The sequence below is a fragment of the Siniperca chuatsi genome, linkage group LG3 (assembly GCF_020085105.1).
Source record: "Siniperca chuatsi isolate FFG_IHB_CAS linkage group LG3, ASM2008510v1, whole genome shotgun sequence".
NCBI lineage: Eukaryota > Metazoa > Chordata > Actinopteri > Centrarchiformes > Sinipercidae > Siniperca > Siniperca chuatsi.
Genome location: NC_058044.1, coordinates 28,824,802 through 28,847,941, shown reverse-complemented (window position 1 = coordinate 28,847,941; position 23,140 = coordinate 28,824,802). Strand labels below are relative to the sequence as shown.

At 40.9% G+C, this 23,140-nt stretch overlaps 1 protein-coding gene across 4 annotated transcripts in view; it reads right to left on the bottom strand.

Annotated features, from left to right (window-relative positions):
• Window positions 1–22,348, bottom strand: part of rptor (regulatory associated protein of MTOR, complex 1) — a 187,686-nt gene extending 165,338 nt beyond the window's left edge. For 2 of the 4 annotated variants that reach the window (XM_044188787.1, XM_044188788.1), the window contains exons 1-2: window positions 21,661–22,345; window positions 20,297–20,471 (exon numbers count right to left, since the gene is read on the bottom strand). In XM_044188787.1, coding sequence (XP_044044722.1) covers window positions 20,297–20,464 — 168 coding nt within the window. In that variant the 5' untranslated portion in view covers window positions 20,465–20,471; window positions 21,661–22,345. Of the gene's footprint in view, window positions 1–20,296; window positions 20,472–21,660 lie in introns of all 4 variants that reach the window. The other 2 variants (XM_044188784.1, XM_044188786.1) reach the window with 2 other exon arrangements.
• Window positions 22,349–23,140: the final 792 nt, after the last annotated feature.

Sequence of the window (23,140 nt, the reverse complement as noted above, 5' to 3'; positions counted from 1 at the left end):
CAGTGATCAAACTCAGTGTTTCTTGAGTTTGCTCCAAATAAAATTCAAAACCAGCATGAACTCTATTAAAACACCAGGGTCCGACAATAAGGATTGCCTGATGGCCATAGCCAGTAAGTAAAAGTTACGTCGGGCCAGTAAATATAATCAGCCAGTTGCCTGATCGGGCCAGTGCTCAAAAAAGTAAAAAAAGAAGAGAAAAAAGAAAAATTCAATGAAATAATTCTCCAGACATTGCTTCGCCTGCGACACTACTATGTCTGCTCTACTCCCTGAGACTTCGCTCTGCTCCGCCTCTGCCTGTCTTCACGCTCTACTCACAGTTCCCGTCCCAGTATTATATGTTGTATGCTGTAATGTATACACAACTGTAATGTAATGTATATACTGCATACAACATAGGAGTGGAGCGTGAAGACAGACACAGGCAGGCTTGTTTACTTCATAGATGAAATGGCGGTCAATCCTAAAACAACATACGAACTGAAACGGGTCATTATTCGTCTCCTGTCCCCTGCCATTCGATGTTTTATCTGTCTGTTAATATGGTTTTATATCGCCAGCTGCCGTTTATAAACGCTGTCGCAAACGGCAGTCAGCGTTTGTGAACACCGCTCTAGATATATTTGACGCTGCTTACAGCCAATTTCATTTTCTCCTTTAACACAGCTTTGTGTCCTATAACAGCACAAAATGTACATTAATGACAACATATCTTGTGCCAGTATTTGTTTGTCGACATTAATGCTGTGTTAAAAAGTAAGAGATAAGTTTTGCTAAAGAGTAGAGTGCTGTGCCTAGGTATTCTTTGGGTTTTGGAGGGTCACTGGATTACCGGTCCATAACATTCTCATCTCTGCCACTGATAATTGTTTGTTGATGGCACTGCTTGACCAAAGCTGACCAGTGACTGTTTCATCATTGTGTCATTTTGTAAATCAAAACCTGGTAGCATTTAAACTGGGACTGCACTTGAACTTCACGAGGCTCTGTATGTCCTCTTGGCTCCAATTAGCCATAGGTCAGCTACATGCAGGGTTTCCCACAGGGCTTAATTCTTTCTTGCAGCTCCTTGGTTACTGTTTTGCTGAAATCAGGTCAAAAAAAGGAATCTGGATTTTTTTTAAAGGCTGCAGGCAACACTTTTAATTGGTATGAGAGTAATAACATTATTTGAAGGGTTCTGTTAAACAAAGCTAACCACGTAGTGTTATGTCTCATGTACACATGCTTCCCTGAACATCAGAGAATGCACAAGGGTTTGCTTTTGGAAGATGAACAGTCAACAATACAAAAGGATTTCTGGGGGTTACAAACACATATGAACATGCATACAAATTTTGCGCTGTTATGTAACACTCCACTAGAGTCTGCGTATTGTTTCTGCATATAGAGATTTAAAATTAAACAACACAATTGTTTAGAATTAAGAACACAAAGCAACTTTTAAGATGCTTTTTTATGAGCCCCATGGCGAACATGGATAATGTCAAAAGGTACCCACTTTATAACTGTGTGTGCTGAAAGATTAAGGAATAAGTACAATATATGTGACTGAGACTGTACCTAGGCACTGTGCTTTGAGTTAAATGCTAACATCAGCATGCTAACATGCTCACAATGACAATGTTAACGTGCTGAGAAGGCATAATGTTTACCATGATCACCATCTGAGTTTAGCGTTTTGCATGCTAATCTTTACTAACATTAATATCTAAACACAAAGTGCAGCTGAGGCTGATGGGAATGCCATTAGTTTTGCATGTATTTGGTTATGAACCAGTATTGGACAAACTAGGAACTGACTAAACTGATAATAGTGTTAGATGAAAAGGGATCACCAAAGCAGGGTTCAAAATGACCTTTTTGGCTCATCTGCCAAAGGCAAGTAAACTGAGAAATTTTACCAGCCAAAAATATTTTTTACCGGCCATAAAACTGCATCATGCATTATTTGACGAGAAATAATTAACTCAAGTTTTAAGTATGCAAACTCATCTTTAGCATCACTTTAAAGAGACAATTACGACTAGATAACATTGGATTTACAACTTTTCTTCTGAACTATTCCAATAAAAAAACACTGTTGTAACATTGTTATACTTTAACTCATACTGTTCCTACACCTCATCATCAGACATGTCTTTGTCACTCGTGTTCTACAGATCACAGAGTTTAAGGTTTTATCATGGTCAGGATGCTACACAGTAGCACACGGCAATATACTACCAAATTCAAATCACTTTAAAGAGTAACTACACACCCAAATTCTGCAAGCTCCCTCCATCCCGGCATATTTATAATATGCAGCAGAGGACTGCACAGGTAAACTACTGTAGGGTCGTGGCCTTGTGGCTACGTAGTGTGTGACGCGGGAGGTAAGGAGACTGACAGCTTGACAGACTGACCACCACTAAGTGTGGCAGGAGCAGAGCTAACCAGCCATGAGCAGCTGCAACCAGAGAGTCCGCTGGAGCTTCGACTATCACTAAAAGCACATTCATGTTCCTTTGTTAAAGTTTCGGTGTGGTACCTGTGTTGTAGCTGAGCAAGCGGCTCACAGAGGCTGAAAGGAACCTGATGGAGGCCCTAGAAGATGGGCGATCATCAACGTCGGCGTGATTCATCCTCTGAGGACCATCAACATTTCCATCCCTAGAGCCACGCTGCTAACATGGCTAAAAACTCAAACTGATACATTCACTGTCCATAAATTAAGGCTGGATAATCTCAATACTGGGGTATAGAAATGACAACAACTGTATGCACATATATTGAGAACTATAGCCTTCTGATAGTTTGCACATGTACACACTGCCATGTGGGTGAATGTAATAACGCCAAGTGACCTTTTGCAGGTAGTGTTATATACTGTCTCTGTGTGCAATGTAGACCCTATAGAGCACGTGTGTGTGTGTACAGTGGGCTAAGTGACGTCCCAAGGCTGAGCAGGGTTAGAAGGGCTGTTGTTGTGAAGGTAATTAAGGCCACTCTACTTTCCCACTGACAAAAGGTCAGTGTGCTAGTGGGACTCAGCAGGGCAAGACTCAACATATACATGCATCCACACACACACACACACACACACACACACACACACACACAGGCACACTGCATTACATCGATTCATTTTCACCTGACCTGCTCACCCCTTGCCCTTTAAAAAAATAAATAAATAAATAAAAAGGTAACTTGGAGCATCATCAAACCACTAACCACCCGAAATTCAAAGATGACTTCCCACCCAAAAGAGCTCTGTGCTCCAGCAAAGTGACTGAGCTGAAGACAACGTTGAAGGCCCAACAGTAGCTCTTTACCCAATGCACAGACAAAAAAAGAAAGGCTACAACAGAGGCCTCCTTTCGTGTAAGTCACCTTTTGAATAAACACAAAAACATATTTACTGATAGAGAGCTGGTCAAGGAGGCAACGTCTGTCACTGCTGACACTTTATCCAAAGACTATAAAAACAAAGCCAATATTAAAAATGCAATCGTGAGTGTAACACTCGGCCAGGCACCTGTGGCAAGAAGGACAGTCGTTATGAGAGGACTTGTCTCAACAAGTGCTCGGGGATTCATCACTGTGCGATTGCTTCTCACTGCAATCTGACAAATCTGTGGACATGCCAAAGACTGCACAACTAATGATTATTGTCTGGATGGTTTTCGTGGATTCATCCGAGAGGTGAGGATATATACACTGAATTGAAACGGTATGTGCATGACATCCCCATTCATAAGTTAGTGGCAGTTACGACTGACGCCGCACCAGCTATGCGAGGCATACACTCCTTATTACTCCGTTTTATTGCTTTGTGCTATGAGTTCTACAATCATCACTGTGCGATCCATCAACAGGTGCTTCCAACAGGTACACCTTCAGGTGGACAGCCAGTCCACGCCGTTTACTTCAAAAGTTTACAAAAAAAAATAATTTGTAAACCGTGTCTCAGCTCTTGTCAATCAGATTTATTTGTCTTTCAGATTTATTTGTGGATTTTTCACATGTAATGACGCTAGCTGTAAAGATTGTGAACTCCATACGGTCAAAAGGACTGCAGCATCGCTTGTTCAAACCTTTACTGGACAACGCTGACGCTGCTTATGGGGACTTGCTCCTGCATGCTGAAGTCCGCTGCTTGAGTCGCGGCAAAGCTGCGGAGATTTATTGACCTGCTGACGATGCATGGGTTTTGGATTTCAAACTGAATGAGCTCAACTCTGAATTGCAGGGTCAGAGTTGAGACAAAGAGGTGTCACATATGATTAGCGCTGTCAACGCATTCCTCTCAGTTGAAAGATCCACATTGACACTGTATCTGCCAAGTTGCAGGATGCATTTCCTTACCAAATAGAGTGGACATTGAAATAATTGAACTGCAAGCCAGGGCAAAGGACAGAAACTTTTGGGGACTTGTAAGTAGGGAAAAATGTCCTCTTCTCCTGTGCACTGAAGGTCAAAGCCTGCTTTGGCTCCATTTATCTCAGTGAGATGGCCTTTTCACAGATGAAAATAATCACAACAAAGCATATGACCCACCTGACAGCCAGGCACCTTACTTACTGTGTGAAACTAGGTGTCTCTAACTTTGAACCCAACTACAGAGCACTTAATGCTAGTGTGCAGTCACAGCCATCACACTGACTTTGGGGAGGTTTTCCATAGTTGGAAATACTGTGGATAGTTCTTAATTGCTTGTTTATTTCCCTTTTGTCGTCATGGCATATGATTACGTGTGAAGATTTATGCTGCTTTCTTTACCTAGTTAAATTACATTGCATTCCATGTACTGCAATCATTCATATTTTAATTTCTGCCTTCTTGGCCGGTTTTCAGCATTACTCAGCATTTGAACATCTGCATGGGCTTTTATTTCTTAAATTTCTGAATGGTAGATCTTGGCCTATATTTGAACATGAGAAGTGATCTTGGCTTGGAAAAGGTTAGTGACCACTGGTCTATAGCAACACTAGTGGCTAGGTGTCATTGAGAGGTGACAATGCAAACATGCTAATGTTTATTAGTTAATAATGCTTACCATGTTCAAAATCTTAGTGTGTTAGCATGCTAACATTTGCTAATTAGTACTAAACACAAAGTACAGATGAGGCTGATGGGAATGTCAGTTTTGCACATCAAACAGAGCATTGGATAAATAACAATAAAAAAATTTGGCCTGCTGGTGATGCTAGATTAAAATTTAAGGGATCACCAAAGTCCTAACAGTTCATCCCGGGGTAGAACACGAATGTCTACCACATTTTATGGCAATCCATCCAATAGCAGTCGAGACAGTTCGCTCAAATCCACAAATGTCAACCTGCTGGTGGTGCTAGAGGAAAAGTCAGGGGATTACCAAAGTAATTTGGCTTCATTTCCTGGGGACCATGGATGTCTCAAAAACAAGACTGTATCACAATCTCACCTGTAGTTGTTAGATATTTCAATCTGAACAAAAGTGATGAACCGACAGACCACCGACCGACCAACCGTAACAATTAAAAAAAAAAAAAAGGTATTTAATGAGAAACTCAAAACAGGCTCCAAAATAATATACACTAAACATGGTCAAACTGCACAGTTCAGAACATTCAAGAATGACGAGTTGCGATTCTCAAAAACAAGAACAGACCATCACTTAGCAGGACAGCTGTTAAACACTAAATATTATAGTATCAAAATTTACCACAGACATAAATTAACACATTAAATGGCGATTGTGAACTTGCCAAAGATTTTTGTAGAGGTGGAATAAAACCAATCAGGGTCAACGCAAGAAATACACCTGCGAAGCAAATAACCTGTACTAATGAGCAATATAAGTCATTGAAGACAGACACATGTCAGGGGAAAGCCAAAGGATGCCTCATATACACATTTATGGCTCAAGAGTTATTTTATGAACACTAGAAAGAAGCTAAAAGCCAGCCATGGCCTCCCCAGTCAGCAGTTCTAAAACTCAGTGAGGTTTCATGAGACATACTGTAAAGATTTTCACTTCCTTCCTCCTTCAAAGAACTGGAGGCTTTCCTTGAAAAATGATCTAATGTCCCCTGACACACAGCTCAGGACCTTAGTGACAGAAAATTCTATGAAGATGCAAGCTACTTGGGAGGCAAAGGGTGGCCCTACTGTTTATTAAGAAGTTGATAGTATATATATTTATACTATGATGTGTTTCCCATTATCTTGTCCAAATGTCTGCATTTCTCCGTATCACTCTCTAAAGAAAGGTGTGAGGCAGTTATGACAGTTATGTTAGTAACTGTATTCTGTGTTACCTCAAAGCAAAAATGATCTCTTTACACAATACACATGCACTTTAAAAAACCGAAAGAGACTGAGCCCAACTGTCTTAACTAGATGATTTAACTGTTAATATGCACGTGAGTTTGCATGTTCTCTATAAGCTCTGCACAGACTGCAAAATATTTCGACTAATATGCTGGGAAAAGATACTACAAAGACCACAGACTCAACCGGGAAGAACCAGGGCAGGTTTGCCCTTTAAAATACAACAGCTGAAATGACAGCACACTTTGGAGATATATTAATGCGAGAGAGAAAAATGTTACTGTCGTGGCAGGTAAAATGTCAAAGAAAACTGTTGACTCTCTAGAGGAGATAGTAATAGGTAGTTGTTGTTTTTTTTAAGTCAACAAGGACCAACATTTTTCACTCAAAATACACAAAAGCTACAGAAATAAATTTTTTCACCCAGCATCCAACGCAGTTTATTTATAATACATTTGATATTCATTTGCATTGGAATAATACAGATGAACGAGGGACAGTGTTTTTCTGTTCCATCTCATCATCGCGGTGCAACGTGGCATTTGAGTGCGACGGTACACAGATGTGGTCCCCATTATTCTCATTGATTTATCTGCTTGTTTATTCCACATATTACCTCTCACACACACACACACACACACACACACAGGAAAAAAAATTGTGAAAACAAAAACAAGTAGCTAATTTATCAACCAGATTTAGAAATAACTGGCTGGCTACGAGGTAAAATGCTGGTCAAGTTATTGGGCAGGAAATAATCTGCACTGGGGGAAACCGTCGGACCTTAGACCTTGTTCATATGGCTGTGTGTAGTTCCCATTACGATAAAATAAATATTAATGAAAGCAAACAGAACTCAACAGCTCTATATAAAATGTTTTTTAAAAAGGTCCAGTGTGTAGGATTTAGGGTCATCTAGCAGTGAAATTGCAGTTTGCAACCATTTGAATACCGCTCGCATCACCCTCCCCTTCCAAGCGTGTAGGAGAAACTACGGTGGCCGCAAAACTCGCTAAAACCCTGAACGCCCCTTTCTAGAGCCAGTGTTTGGTTTGTCCCTTCTGGGCTACTATAGAAACATGGTGGTGCAACATGGCGACCTCCATGGAAGGGGACCCGCTCCCTCTGTAGATATAAAAGGGCTTATTCTAAGGTAATGAAAACACAACGATTCTTATTTTCAGGCGATTATACACTACTGAAAACATACTTAATAAATATTATATTCCATTTCTGCCAATAGCTCCTCCTAAATGTTACATACTGGGCCTTTAACTGTGAGAAATCTTACCTCGAGGTCCACTTACTAGCTTTCTCTGGGGCTTTCAACTACATCTCATGGTCTCCATCAGAACTGATGAAGGCCAGGAGATGCGGTTGAAAAGCTACTTAGTGGACCTCGAGTAAAGTTTTGGGGGGTTTGTCTTGCTTTTTTGAAACTATAATATCCAAGCTCAAGAATGAACTTTCTTGCTCAAATTTAGACTTGAATTTAGGCTGTACTTGGGGTAAAAACATGTTTAATAGAATAGAAAAGAATAGACTAGAATAAACTTAGTCCAGCCGAGGGAGGAAAATTGTCTTCGGTCTCACCGAGGAAAATGTAAACACAAACATGTCCACAAGATAAAAACAGAACAAAAAGCTCTCATTTGTACAACAGTCATTCATACCCATGGTGTACAGCCTACACTCTCATATTTAAGTTTACTGTGGTTTGTTGACCACATTAATTGCATTTGGGATAAAAGAACCCTTGTAGATCTTTTTCTTTGCCAGGGGTATTCTATAGCGTTGCCATGAGGGGAACAACTCAAGCTCAGGCTGGAGGGGATGTGTTTTGTCATTGATCATTGACAGGGCTTTCCTGTCAATCATCAGCTGGGCTTTCCTGTGTACAGCTGTGCTGTAGAGGCGATATTATAGCTTTTGTTGGCAGCCTACTATCTGTCTTCCCTGCTGTTTTAACAATCCTGGTCAGCTTGTTTCTATTTACTAAAGTCAAACGCCTATACCAGACAGAGATATTAAAAACAAGGGTGCTCTCTATCAGGCTGACATACACTTTTTCCAAAACGTCAATTCTGACCTCAAAATCCTTCAGTTTCTGGCGAGCTTTCTTATATATAAAATCAACATTGTCTGTGAAACTCAGTTTTTCATCTGTGTGTGTTCCCGCAGTTTGGTCACACAGTATCAGTGATGAGAGTGGGTCTGCTTGATTTAGAATTAGTGCCTTTGTTTTTCCTGGACTTACACCATTGTTCTAGCTTGGAAACCTGCGCAAAATGATTATTTTCTTTGTGGAAAAGCAAATTTAACAAGCTGATGTTTTAACACAGTTAACACGTTCTATATTCCTCTGCCAACTTTTTGAACCCTTTGAACTTTTTGACTTCCTGAAAGTCATGTCTTGCTATATCCCACTAACTAATTAGCACACCCATTCACAAATCCAAAGTCAACGATTTTGGAATCTCAACAGTGGAAACGACATTATGCAGTACAAAATCTGTTGCCAGATTAATGAAATCAACTCAATTTAACAAAGTCTGCTTGTAAGAGCTTTCATTTCAGGTCTACTGTATATGCTCTACCGTATTGAAGGTACTCAAAAGGAAATTAAGTAAAGAAACTGTGCTGAAATTGATTAGTCGCTTGACAAAAAGATTTACTGACGACAATCGATAATGTACTGATCATCATCTAAATCAAAAAGTAGCAAGCAAGCAAAAATGGAAAACATTCTCTGGCTCCAGCTTTTTAAATTTGAGGCTCTGCTGTTTTGTAAATTGAATACTTTGAGTTTTGGACTGTTGGCTGGACAAAACAAGAAATTTGAAGACATCACCTTAGGCTCCGGGGACTTGTGGTGGGCTTATTTCACGATTTTTGACAACTTCTGAACAACGGAAAAAAATTGTTGATAGATTAATCAAAAATGAAATAATTAATTGCAGCCCTAGAAAAAGCACACAGAGACAGTATGTCTTCAATCAAAAGAAAGAGGAATGTTACAGACAGTGATAAGAAGAAAGAGTGAAAGCTCAGCAAGGTAGAAGGAGAGCAGCGATAGCAAAGTGAGGTTTCCCACTGTGAACAAAGCACCCTTTGACCCATAGCAAGTGGCTTAGAACTAATCTGAGAGGAAAGCCTAAACAAAATTTCCAATAATCAATCAATCCGTGTGAGGAGAAAGAAGAAGGTAGCGGAGGTGGAGAGAAAAAAAGATAGACTGTGACAGAGCATCAGAAGAGTGAAGGAGGATGTGCTTTCACAAGACTTTGCTTTTTCAGACACCAAGCCTGAGCCTTTGCTGTGATAAAAAGTGATACTGTGTGAAAAAAGTGACAGAAGTGAAGAGAGAATGAGACAGACAAGGGGGAAGGGGGGAGACAGAAAGAGATAAATTGCATGTATGTGCATGTGAATGTATTCGCATGTAATTGGTTGCCGTCCTCCTCTCATTAATAACTGCAAGGGACTCCAGGGGACTTTCCAGCCTTTTCCCTCTGCGCCCTTTTAAGACACCCCTACAGCCCCCAGCACCACTCACTGCGTCGATCAATGGCCCCTGATTATTCCATCTGTTAGGCCTGCAATAAATGGAGGATATTAAAATGGGGGAGAGCATCGATCTCCTCCGGGCGTGCCATAGCTAGCTGGCAGCAACAGGTCAGATATTGGATGCTTCAGCTGAAAGTAGAGAAAAGACCAAACAGAGTTGTGCATTTGGACAACTCTTGAAATAGAAAGGGTGTTTTGGGGAAATATTTTTGCCAAAGAGGACAAATGCAAATTCATGAGTCAGCAGCAGGAGTTTTATTAAGGGTTCAGTATGCTTGAGACTAAGGTTGTCACGATACCAGAATTTTAAACTTCAATACAATACTAGAATTTAAAAAAAAACGATACTCAACAAAAAGTGGAATTTTACGGCGCAGAACACGGGAGTTGCTGGTCCATCGCTGCCTCGATGGGTTAGTTTGTGTTATTGTGTGACTTTGGTGTTTTAACACATTAGTTCAGATCGGAACTGCAGGTCGAGGCAGCGGTGGACCAGCAACTCCCGTGTTCTATGTAGTAAAATTACAGTTTTTGTCTGGTAGTCTGGTGGTGACTTTGGAGAGAGTGATATAAGCCATCAGTTTCATGTCGGAAAGGCTGCCTGACGGCAAAGTAAGGCAGTGAAAATAAATAGTGTACACTTAAACTGATATTGATTTTTTTAGGTAGCTAAAATACATTCTGTTGCTGTCCAGGTCCACAGCAGGGCACTGCTTAGCTTCCATGCTGGTACTCCTGTCAGCTTCTTCAAACTGGGGACGTGCCGAACGCCGTCTAAAGATTGTAGATCTGTTTTTTTTATAGCTTCAGTACCTTCGATAGTATCGCATGTATAATTAATGGAGATCGTATCATTTTAAACACACGGTATCGAAAACAAAGTATAGTATCGAAAGTACTGAAGTAAATAATCAAAATATCGAAACTTTTGACAACCTTACTTGAAACAAATGGCCAGACTAAAAGTCAGGGCTAAAAGCCAGCCATCATAGCCTCCTCCAGGCAGCATCACACTTCCTCCCTGCGCGTTCTCCAATAAATGTGTGTCTCATGTGTTTTTTTAATACACACAATGAATCATACAAATTGGGACACTTTCAGAAAGTCCCTCCTGTCACAGGCATTCGTAGTGAAGAAGAAAAAGTGACAGAAGTAGTTGTGTGAAGAATGAAAAAACAGAAAGAGAGAGAGAAGTTCAAACCCTGCCTACTTTCACACTTTCACACAGTTGACCTATCACTACCTAAAGTGCGCATGATTGTCGGACATACAGTATGTAGATTAGCGCTGTCAGAGAATATTCTAAATTCGATTATATAATCGAAAAAACAGACATTCGATTGTGAAAAGAAAAAAAAAAAGCAGAACTACGGCGGCTGTCTGCACTGAATGCACTGTCTGACGGACAGGAGTCACACAACGTTACTTTCATTGTTTAAAATGAAATGTGGGTCAAGCTGAAACGAGCGAATAATTCAACAACAACTGTGTGGTAATGCTGGCAGAGAGTTCACAACCCAACTCGGCCGCAGAGAGAGTGACTAGCACGCCGAGCAATCGAAAAAGCCCCGTTTGGAAATACTTCAGATTTTGGTCAGTAAAATTGTGGAACGTCAATAAAAGTTGTATGCAAGCTATGTAAGCTACAGTAATCCCACCATTTCAGCACTAGCAACCTGATCCATGTTTATCACAGCACAGCTCGCTCGGAGTGCTGAATGTTCTATATACTGTAACCTAATTATTTTATTTTTTTATGTGTAGCTATGTAGATCTTTTAAAAAGACATGTTTATGTTAAAATAAATATACCTATATAAGTAGTTATGTTTCTCGTTGTATTGGTTTGCCCTTTTATGGACATAATGCGCAAAAATAGATATTCGAATGGTTCAAACCTCTGTGTTGTTTGAGAATGCAAAAACCAACAAATCATGTATTCAGAAAGATAAAAAGCCCTGTTTCTCTAAGTTCCATGTAAATGTCATATCTTGAATATGATCAAAACCAGGATAAGACTCAAAACTGGGACACTACTGCTGTCTATATACATTCTTCATTCACACACTAGCACAACGAGGCTTTACTTTAACTATGATTCACCATGTCCTCCATGATAGTCTATCACAGTATTTTAGTATTTGTCATCACTTCCCTTTCTCTTCCCTGATGCCCGCAGCCCTGTTGTAGTTAACACAGTGACAGCACATTGTTGTTGAAACACTTTGTTACAGCAGAATGTTGAATTGTCAAAGCAGTTTGTAGCTGTGTGAAAATAGCTTGCGGGAGTTTGTCAAACAATGTTCTTCCCTGAGATTTTAAAATTGAAAATATCGGGTCATTTGTCATTATGTGACCCCCCCCCCCTTTTGGACTTGGCTCAAGGCAGTTTTGATCTTTTATTTTTAGGAGTACTGGGATTTTAATTATATTCAAATGTTAAATATACAGAAAGCTGTCTTATGATTTATCATCAGGTGGACATCATACTTGATTTTTGGAGTCAGAGTGACACACGCACACACACAAACGAGATTTATTTAAATTTCTCTCATATCCCTCCCTGCTGGTTTGCCTGCTGGGTTTTTCGACTTAGGAATAATGAAATCAATAAGTCATCAATATCCAAGCCCATTCTAATAATGTGGAAATGAGACATGCGGTCTTTGCCGCTTCATCTTCTGCATCATTAGTTGAATTCAATGTACACAATTCATTAGACAGCATATTGACTTTCAGCCACAGAGGCATGAAAACAAAATGTATTTGTAATGTACTAAAAATAATTCCATGCAAGTGATTATCATATCGGTGCTGAATTATGGCTGTAGGTTCGCCAGAGTGTGTATGTGGGAACCAAAAGCTCCAGAATAAAGGCCACTTGTTAGCTCCCACCCTGCTGAAGTGTCCTTGAGCAAGACCCTGAAGAAAGGTGCAGTTCTGACACTGGCCTTGACCTGACCTCCGACCTCCCTGTGTGGAAAGAGGAGGCTACATGTGTGCATATGCTTTTGACACTTTTAAACACCTGTGAGATTTCTGGCTTTCCAAGACTTTCATGTATCCTCGAGAGAGAGAAAAAAAAAAACCTGGTTTCATCGAACCCATTAGTTGGAAATGACTGCTTCGGTTTATATCATCTTTCATTTCCTCTTTGTATCATCGTAATTAGGGAAAGGATAATGCTGATGGTTTTTATTGGGAATGAAGATTATTGTACAGTAACACTCTGTCTTCTAGCAGATATGGATGTGGAGACTATGGTAAGTGAACAGTGCCATGTAGAAAACTACTTCAGTTTTTTCTGGCTCATAGGAAGGGCCTAAAATGGTCTGACTTTCTCATCGCAGTCAGACAGCCTGTATCACCATCTTGTGCTTTTATTATGTGTTAGACTATGTACATCCTAGTTGAGGCCTTCTTTAGCTTTTAAAAAAAAGATATACTGTAGTTAGACAATATATTTCTTTGTGAGATAAGTTCATTTGAGTCTTCATTTAACAACATGAATCTTTTTATTTTAGGAATTAGCCGGCTCTCAGGTCTTAACAGGACTCTTAATTAAAGGCAGGAACACTGGAGAGGTCAGTAACCCTCTCCAGTGCATGTATGTTAGTATGCTGTCTACAGGTGCCTCATTAGTGATTAAGATTAAGTTCTAAGTAAATCAAAGCTATTTTCAATGTAATAAAGTCCCAAACATGTCAATGTTCACTTATACCTGTTCTTATATTTTCTGTGTTTATTCTACTACACCCTCCGCTGTGCTCTTGCATGGCCCCCCGTCTCCACAAAATTGCTCCCAAGACAAAGTCCTTTCCATTTGTCATTGGCAAGTAAAATCAATTCTGATCCACCTTCACGCTGAACAGCTCCCATACACACATAGTCCTAAAAATAGGCCTTGACAACCCCATTTCTATGTCTGACAGGATATTGGGCCTCAGGGGGAGACAGGATCCTGGCAGGGTTTATAAAGTGGCTACAATGTTAGACTAGGAAGGGGTGGACATAAAGTTTGTATCAAGTTTGTGTCAAGCCACTCTGACGTCACACAGCTCACAGCTCCACAGGGGACTGTGACGCATAACAGGTAAGGAAAGGAAGGTTTCTGTGCATGCAAGGTAGGTCACCTTACATCCAGCTTTGAGGCAGTTTATCTGTTATTCCAAATAATGTTTAAACCCCCTGGGGCCAGATGCATAAAACTCAATTCACAAACTAGATTCACAACTAAAACTTTGTGAACGCACAAATACAGAAATATGCATTCGCATTACTTTCGTTTGAATTAAAACAGTTTTTTCCTATTGCAACTTTTGTAACTTTGTTACAACCTACAGTGGCAGTTGATGTTTGTCAGCTATCAGGCTAAAAACAAGCGTACCAGCCGTGGATCAATAACGGTCAAAGCCTGTGCTGCAATCATTTATCTTATGAGGTCGAGGTCCATGTTTGTTTGCTATCAACATACAGGTGTCATGTTCTTTGCTCACTGTGAGTGCGAAAAACAAATTACAGCATCTGTTGACTGTGTTAGTGTCATTTTTTTAGTTTCTTGATGGGAACCAATCAAAGCCATGTAAAATCATTGCAAACCTAATCACACTCATTCACTCCCTGTCGAGCTGACTGCTTTAATTTCACTCTGCAGGTCTGACAGCTCAATAATGGAAACATGATACTTAAAGGAGGTACTGCACACTTAAACATGTTACTGAGCTGTAAACTAAATTATATGACGATGATGAAACACATCAATGCTGGTGTGAATATTGACATTCCTACCAAATTTATGAAAATCTGCATTTCATGGGTTTAAAATGACTCAACACGCTACTGTTTAAAATCACCCTGAACCTTGCAAGGTATATTAAAAAAAAAAATTTGTAATTATTTTTGTATTTTTTTTTAAAGAGTGTTAAAGCCCTCCAATCAGAGGGCCTTTGAGTGGGAGTCTGTAAAACAGTGCTCATTTTAAAATAGATGCAGGTTTTTGCTATTTTTCAATTTTGGCACAATGGTTCGGACGTGTGCTTTTGACGGCTGTAGAAGCACCATCGGACCGCATTCTTTCCCTTGATGATGATCCATGATAAACAGCAGGGCTACGGCTACGTACTGACACTCCACAACACAGGTACCACACAGAAACTTTTACAAAAGGGCCATGAATGTGCTTCTGACTGTCAAAGCTCCTCCGTGGACACGGAGAGTCTGACAGCTGACTGCTTATGGCTGGTTAGTTGTCTGTCGCTCACTCTGGTTGGTGTCTCCTTACCTCCCGCGGCACACATGACGCCCACGCCCCCTAAAGTGTTAAATAGCTGGGGAGGGATGGATGGAGCTAGCAGAATTTGGGGGTGAAGTTACATTTTAAGCCGTGTTTCCACCCAAAGTACCAGGAACTTTTATTCCCAGGAACTACTTTTCAAGGAACTTTAGGGTACCTTCAGCCCATTGTTGTCTACTGTGACAACAATGGGCTGAAGACCTGCGAAGACTAGGCAAATTACACCCATTAGGTTACACCCACCACACAGCTGCATAATATTGTTATAACTTATTAAACACATCACCTGCAATTCAGCATAAGGACCTTTGATTTATTTAAACCCTTGTGTCTCACGACATTAACAAGATTTAATTTTGTACGATCGATTTAGCCAACCCTTGCCTTAACGAACACCACGATTCTACACCATTAGTGGTTAGCATTAGAGGTTGGCGTTAGCATGTAGCTAACATTAGCTTTTGGCTAGGGTAGCAATAGCATGACAACAGTTAGCGTTATAGCATTTAACAAACACCACGTGGGCCGTATGTTTTTACCTTCAACCGACTGGTCATCCGTTTCCAGCAGCGCAGTAGCTGAGCCGCTGCGCCAGAGAAGGCCGGCCTGTGAGCCAGCAACGCGGCGATCCAGACGGTCAAACCACTCAGCCAATCAGAAATGTTCAGCACGGCAAGCCCCACCCCGAAAGTTCCTGTACTTTTGGAAAGTACTAACCCCCAAGCAGGGACATTTTGGGGGGGGGGGGTAAGATAATGTCCCCAGGAATTTAGACCCTGGTCCCTGCGATGGAAACACACTGAGTTCCTCCAAAGGTTCCTAGTCCCTGGGGAAAGTCCATGCGGTGGCAGCTTTAGAGTCACACTTCTGATCTTAATTCGTTTTACTGCAAGTAACATTAGGGCTGGGTATCGTTAAAAACATTTCGGTATCAGTACCGATGCCTTGAATTTGATACCAGTTCCTGAACGAGCCCCGTTCAGAGCCCCGTCTCTGGCGTAACATAGTGTTTTTCCTGCATGCCTTTAAGATGTGTAACGTTAGACAGCCAATCACCAGCATTATTATATCTTGGTAAAAGCACGCTGCGTGCTTATTGGCGCACTGACGCTGATGAGATTTACTCCTTAGGTATCGAAATTTGGTACGGAAGGACAAGGCATTTTTTGATATTCGATAGTATCGAATCAATTTGGTCAGTGCCATAAAAGTATCGAAGGTCAGTACCCAGCCCTAAGTAACATGACTGTCAAAAATAATGCCCTCTTGATAGCTTTCTAATCAACTATTAGGTAGCTTTTTATTCCTTAAAGGAGCCACTTGTCATCTGATGTTAGCCCTGACCTGGACTCTACTGTACAACACTAATAGCTATTCATACAGTATATCTAAAAACTGTTATCATGATTCCACTTTGCAGGTGCAGAAAATATACACACAATCATGCTGCACACAGAGATGGTCTCAAAAACAGCTGTGCACAACTGCAAATACACACACACACACAAAAACAACTGAATTGGCCCAACAGGGGAATAAACACATTTTGACCAATGGGCCTCCCTCTCTCCTCCTATGTTCATACAGAGACAACTCTGCGAGTGTGAGTGAGTTTGTGTGTCTCCAAGAGCAAGACCTCTGATTTCACACAGTGCAAAACATCATTTACAGCCCACTCCGAAGCCTCGCGCTGCATGTTTCTCTCACCAGGCTTAAATGTTCACATACCAACTCGCTCGATATCCTAACTGCAAAAGATTCTGTCCATCAGCTTAAATCAATGAAAACAATTACAGGCTAAGTACTGTATGCGCTCACCCATGAACAACTGAAACTAAAATGTACAAAGCTGCAGAATAACATTCTCGGCCCTATTTTTGTGGCAGCGCAACAGCCAGCGCAAGCAGCTCTCAGACCGTGTGGTATGTTCCTGTCCTTGAACTTCACTTTGCCCATTTGTGTGGTATTGTGTTGCCCAGCGCACAGCGCACAGGTGGGAGGAGACGCGCAAACAAGTGGAAGGTTCATTCAAATTCAGGCAGGGCAAAGTGAGCTGTTTTGGTGGAAAATGTGTGATTTTGTCAACAAGAGTAAACAAAATACCGTGACCAAATGCATAGTAATAACGCAATAATGCTTAAAATATAAACTATTTTTATTAAACACCTTCCAACCAGCAGATGCGTTAAAATCGGATTTTAAAAAATTACGTTTTATGTGGTTAAAACGGGAACGTCTGTAAACCAGTCTGCATTGATCTATGAATTAATATGAGTAGTTCTTACAGTATCTGTTGCTTTATACTATATGAAAAGCTTCTCTTTCAGTTCATTATTTATTGATCCCCACACCCTCTGATCTATATTCAACTTCAGCCAGCCCTTTTGCACTTTGCGCTACTGCACATACATGAACCAAAATAGCAAGTGCGCTTGGCGACGCCCACGCAGTTCGTGCACCCAAGACCTACCGCTTTGTGCTGGTCGTTGCTCTTGCTGTGATTAAAATAGGACCCTTTGTATGCCATCAGATTATGTTTTTCCTAATGGAGGACGCCCCATAGTATCAGGACTCATTGAGTAAAAGAAAAAAATTAAAGTACACAAAACAAGCTGGTTCTGTATCCATTGCCTTTCACGTCCCAATCACATTATTCAGAAAAAGATGACTTTTGAAAAAAATTGTTTTCAAATCCATCATTTTGCAATTACTGCCATCTTAAGAGATGGATTCAACCCTGGGCCAGAGTTCCATTCAAAGACAAATTCTCTCTGCATTAAATACAAAAAGCTCTCTTTAGTCGTAGCTCTCTGAGCCCAGAAATGTGAAAGGACACATTCTTCTTACAAGTGTACAAATGAGGGGCTATGGCCTGAAAGCGCTCTGAGCAATGAAAAATGTTACACAGTTGATTTAGCATGACTTTCGGATAGGAATGCCCATTGCAGCCAGCTCCTATTACCTCTTTTAAATCAATACCAGAGTCACATTTAATGATGCCTTCTTATTCAACATTTCCCTGAAGCATGACACTTCAGTGGGCACTGTGGTGTAATTCCACTGATGTCCTAACAGCAGCGAGGTGTTAAATCTTGATTTGGGTACATTTCTACAATAGGTGCAGAGTTTGTGAGGGTTATTAATGACTACGTAGCATTTGCAATCATTATAGCGGTAGTACTCTGTAGCCATGAGGCAATAAAAGAATCAGGTTGGTAGCACTGCAGTGGATCAAACGACAGCTTTATGAGAGCTGACATACACTGTGGCCATTCATGAGGGAAAGCTTTGAGGTTCCCCTGTCAAAGCGTAGCACGGGTAGCCTCCAGCAGAATGAAATGAATTGGCACTATAATAAAGACGAGGGTAGCCAATGATTTGCTGCTGAGTTCCGGCTGTTTAAAGACTGATGTCCTCTCAAAGCACAGTGTGTAGCATCGCTGTATTTGATTTGTCTCTTTAATGGATTGAAAGATTGAGAACTGGCATTGTGGATGGCCAATTGACCAATTCTAAGCTCCACCCTTTTCCCTTAATGCACCAATCACAGCTAAGCAAAAACTAGGACGACCTCAGTCATCTTTCCGCTCTGGTGCCTCTGCTGCCATGCGCCTAAACCACCAAGATACTTTTGGTATGAAGTCAATGTTAAAGCAATAGCTTGGGAAATATGCTCATTCGCTTTCTTGCTGAGAGTTAGATGAGAAGATTGCTATCATGCTCATATCTGTATGGTAAATATGAAGCTACAGCCCACAGCCGGTTAGCTTATCTTTGCATAGCATAAAGACTGCAAACAAGAGGAACCAGCTAGCTTGACTCCGTCCAAAGATACCAGAGATATATCGTGTTAACTAGCTATCTTTAGAGGTGCTAGTAGGCGGACTTTGTTACTGTTGAACAGAGCCAAGTTAGCCGTTTCCCCTGTTTCCAGTCTTTATGCTAAGCTTAGCTAACCTGCTGATTGCTGTGCCTTCATATTTAGTGGACAGGTATGAGAGACATATCAATCTTCTCATCTAACTCTCAGCAAGAAAGCGAGAAAGTCCAAAATGTCTAACTATTCCTTTAAGCTTGACACAACATCATCCCACTGAGACAAAATGATTTTGCCAAAAATTTTTGCCTAGTTTTGCCGTCTGCTAAAATATTTTGTCAAAAGTCTTACATTTTGAATATACCCCCGCAGTGGCATAGAGGTCCTTGGGTCAGCTTCTTGATTACACATTCCCTGATCGCAGTAGGTGGATAAGTAGAATAGACAGTGCCACATCCGGAAAGTAGTCAGTAAAGTTGAAGTCAAGGTTAAACAAGAACTGTGCGCATAACAACAAAAGTGTTTTCCCTTTAAAGAATAAGGCTTGCAATATTCTGTATTTTTGTTATTGTCAAGAAATTCCTGAAAAGACCAAAACCAACAATGCGTTAGTCATTTTCTCAATACTTCTTTCCGAGCCTGTCTGTGACACTCAGCCCGAAATCCATTCGTTCCCACTAAGGATGTAAATCATTAGTAATCACAAATATAATTTCATTTGTAAAAAAACAGCTGGGCACTGCAGTTTACTCAAACAGGAGGAAATAGTGTATTCATTGAGGACTATGTTCAGTGGCGGATTTATACACTTTTGGTGTGCTATCGAATATTTACGGCAATGGGATGACGTATGTGAGACTCCAACAATGAAACTTTGGCGACACAAACAATACTTGTTAGTAGGATTAAGTCATTGTTGGTTTTGGTCTTTTCATGGGATTTGTTGACAACAACAAAAATATAGAATATCATCAGACTTAACCTTTAAAATAATAGAAAGTATCCTTGAAAGTCTGATGTGATGTCTGCTATTTTAAAGATCTAACGTGGGTAATAAATCATCAATTATAATCAACTGTCCAGATTTCCCGTTTTATTAGTTCCCCCTATGAAGCCTAACATGGTCCCCTCAGAGATATTTGAAAAGGAAAATGCAGCTATTGCACAAGTCTGCATGAGTTTATTCCCTCAACAACTCTGCCTGCCCTAGATTGACAGAGCTCCAGGAGGAAGAGCCCCTACAAACTCAAACCACAGCTCGGCACAGAGAGCACCCTTAACCTGCTGAATTACTCCAGAAATAGATGAGCAGAAAAAAATTACCCTGTCTTTCATCCTCCAGCTCTGCGCCAAGGCCTTGGAGCCCTCAATCTTCTCCGAGTGTCGTTTCTTCATGAAGGCCAGTGGAAGTTTCCAGTCATTCATGTCGGCCTCCTCTTCCTCTGCGAGGCCAACGACCGGTGAGTGAAGCAAATCTGAGTCCATTTTCATCAGGGCCCTACAGGGGAGAGTTAGTAACGCAGATTTAACAAAATGGCTAATAAATTAGTCACTTACTACATAAGTTTAAATCAGATAGTTCCTGATTCAAATCAAAATTTTGCCAATATTAGACTAGTTTATGTTGGCAAAGTTCTTATACGACTGCTCGTGTTGAGACGTTTAACATGACTTGTCTTTTGTTTTGTAGAGAAACATTTCTGATCCTCAAAGTAAGATATCAAAAAAAAAAAAAAATAGGTATAGCATTGGCACTAGTATCAAAAACGTTCAAACAACACATGACCTAACTTCCACCTAGAGGGCTTTTTGTGCAGTTGTGATGTTTCAAACGCAAAAGCAACTCTTCCTCCAGGAAGAGTGAGTATTGCTGCCATAGAAATCCTGAAACAGGATGCGCCAAATTAAGTATGCAGATTTCTGTTTCTCTACCAGTGTAATGCCAGTGATGAATTTACTTAGCGCCAAGTTGGTTCGTGGGAAATTGGTTTTGAATTCAATAAATGTTTTGACACCAACAATAATGGAATTTGAGAATCTGAAATACCTCCATGGCTGCTGTGTTTTCGAGTTTATGACATTAAGCTCCCTAAGTTCATGGCTTGATGGTTATGAGTCATGTTTCAGGCGCTGCTGTGAATCTCCTGCTTCAATGACAGCCACCACCACAACAACAACTGAAACCAAAACACACTCACATCTGGATTCCTACAGGTCAACACTGAACTTTTACTTCACTACTACATTTAACACACTAGCTGCTTCACTCTTCAGTGTAGTATCCAGGAGGTTACTGTCACACTTTGACAGAGGACAGTGTGAACACTGCTCGAGCCACAGCTGAGGACCGAGTTGGCTTATGTGCGCCTGAAAGCATGTTAATACGGCCTGGCTGTCTAAAGCTTGACTCCACAGCTCTTTGATAGCGAGCAGCAGGCAGGACAGTTAGCAAATAAACCGGCCCCCTAGCTAAATGCTAGCTAAACTAGCGCGGCTAATTTGACAGCTCTCCCTGAAGCTGGCTCTAGCTATCGATGTCAGCCGTCGAACTGCATGAGAGGCTAGTGCTATTTAAAGCGTTTTCCAGGTAGCTCGCGTAACAACATGAGCAAAGAGTCGAGTGAGACGGAGCAGATGTGGAGAAATGGCGCTAGTGGTGGCAGAGAAGCGTGCAGATGCGTGCAGACCTTGGTGCGGTGGGATTATCAACCCGGGCTGAGGAACCTCTCCGTCTCCGGACGATGACAGATACGGTCGCACAAACAATCCTGGTCAGAAAATTGTAGGGCAGCGTCCACAGCCTGTATAGTATGTCAAACCCGTCAAATCCAAGTTGGACTGGTGCGTGTTTGCAAGGGAATCTGCGGCTCCTCTCCCCACGGCTCTTCGCTATGGGAAGGGGCTGGAGACGAGGCCCATCTTCACACGGACAGTCTGCCACAGCCACACGAAGCACCGGCCACACTTATCGATGACTGGGGTCGTGTGGTCTTCTTCTACAAACCAGCGAGCTGGTAGCTGATTTGGTGCGATGGTTTTCGCGGAAATCACACACAATCCCGAGAATTTCTCCGGAGAGGCACTTCTTCAGCACTTCTGCAAGGGCGCAGCCATCTTGGGTTGGACCCAGAATGCACCGTTGGGGCGGCGAGACTGTCATCAAACGTCACCGCTGTTGTTCCTGTCTCACACCAAAATAAAAACACACATACTAATGTCAATTGTACTTTGTTTCTGAAAATGAACCAGTTACCCACTCTTCTCTTTAACTTTTGTAATTTCATTGCAAATGTTTGGTTAAAGATATGAAAATGTAAGGACCCCAAAATATTTCTTTTGTGACTGTAATGATTTATTCACAAATGGCGATTTAAAAGACCATGTTTAACCTTTTTCCTACAAGACTTTACGTGTTTGCGAAACTCTTTAAAATTACATAAAGACAGTATTAGGCTATCCACACAATTAAATAACTATATATCTGCGTATTTGAATGTATTTGTGTGTGTGTGTTTGTGTCCCATGAGAAGCACCTCAAGTAAATGTTACCAGTGACTACACTGAAAATTTGCATATATCATATATGTAGGCCTATATATTTACATTTGGCATACATATATTTATTTTGTCAACAATAAGGAAGTAAAGCACATTAAACCTGGCATAAAAACTGCTTTTCTGAGTCTACAACACTCTTCTGAAAAGCATCAAGTTAATATAACCATCTGAAGTTATAGCCTACTGTGTGTGTGACTTTCAACATGACTTTATTGGGTGTTTCTATCTTGCGTAATCATCAACATATCGCGCAAAAGGGTTGGACACAAAACATGAGCACCAATTATACTAATCCTACGCAACAGTCCTGCTGCTTTGTGAGGATACAGTGTACATTTTTTTGTTCATACTATATCAGAGAGATGTTGGTTCAACTTCATGGTCATTTCTGAGACCTTCTGTGGTGGTGCTGTATTATACGGAAGCCCTGAGAGGCAAGTGAGAGAAAAAATTCTGGTGATCCGAGTCTGATCTAAATTGTTTTCTCTCCTGTGTTTATGACTTAAGAACAGGTAGAAAAATATTTTGCCAGGATTAATCTTTCTAAGTTCCTTAAATCTTTTTTTCATCTGTGAAACAGGTTGGAGGGGAAAGGTTTTGACAGGTGAA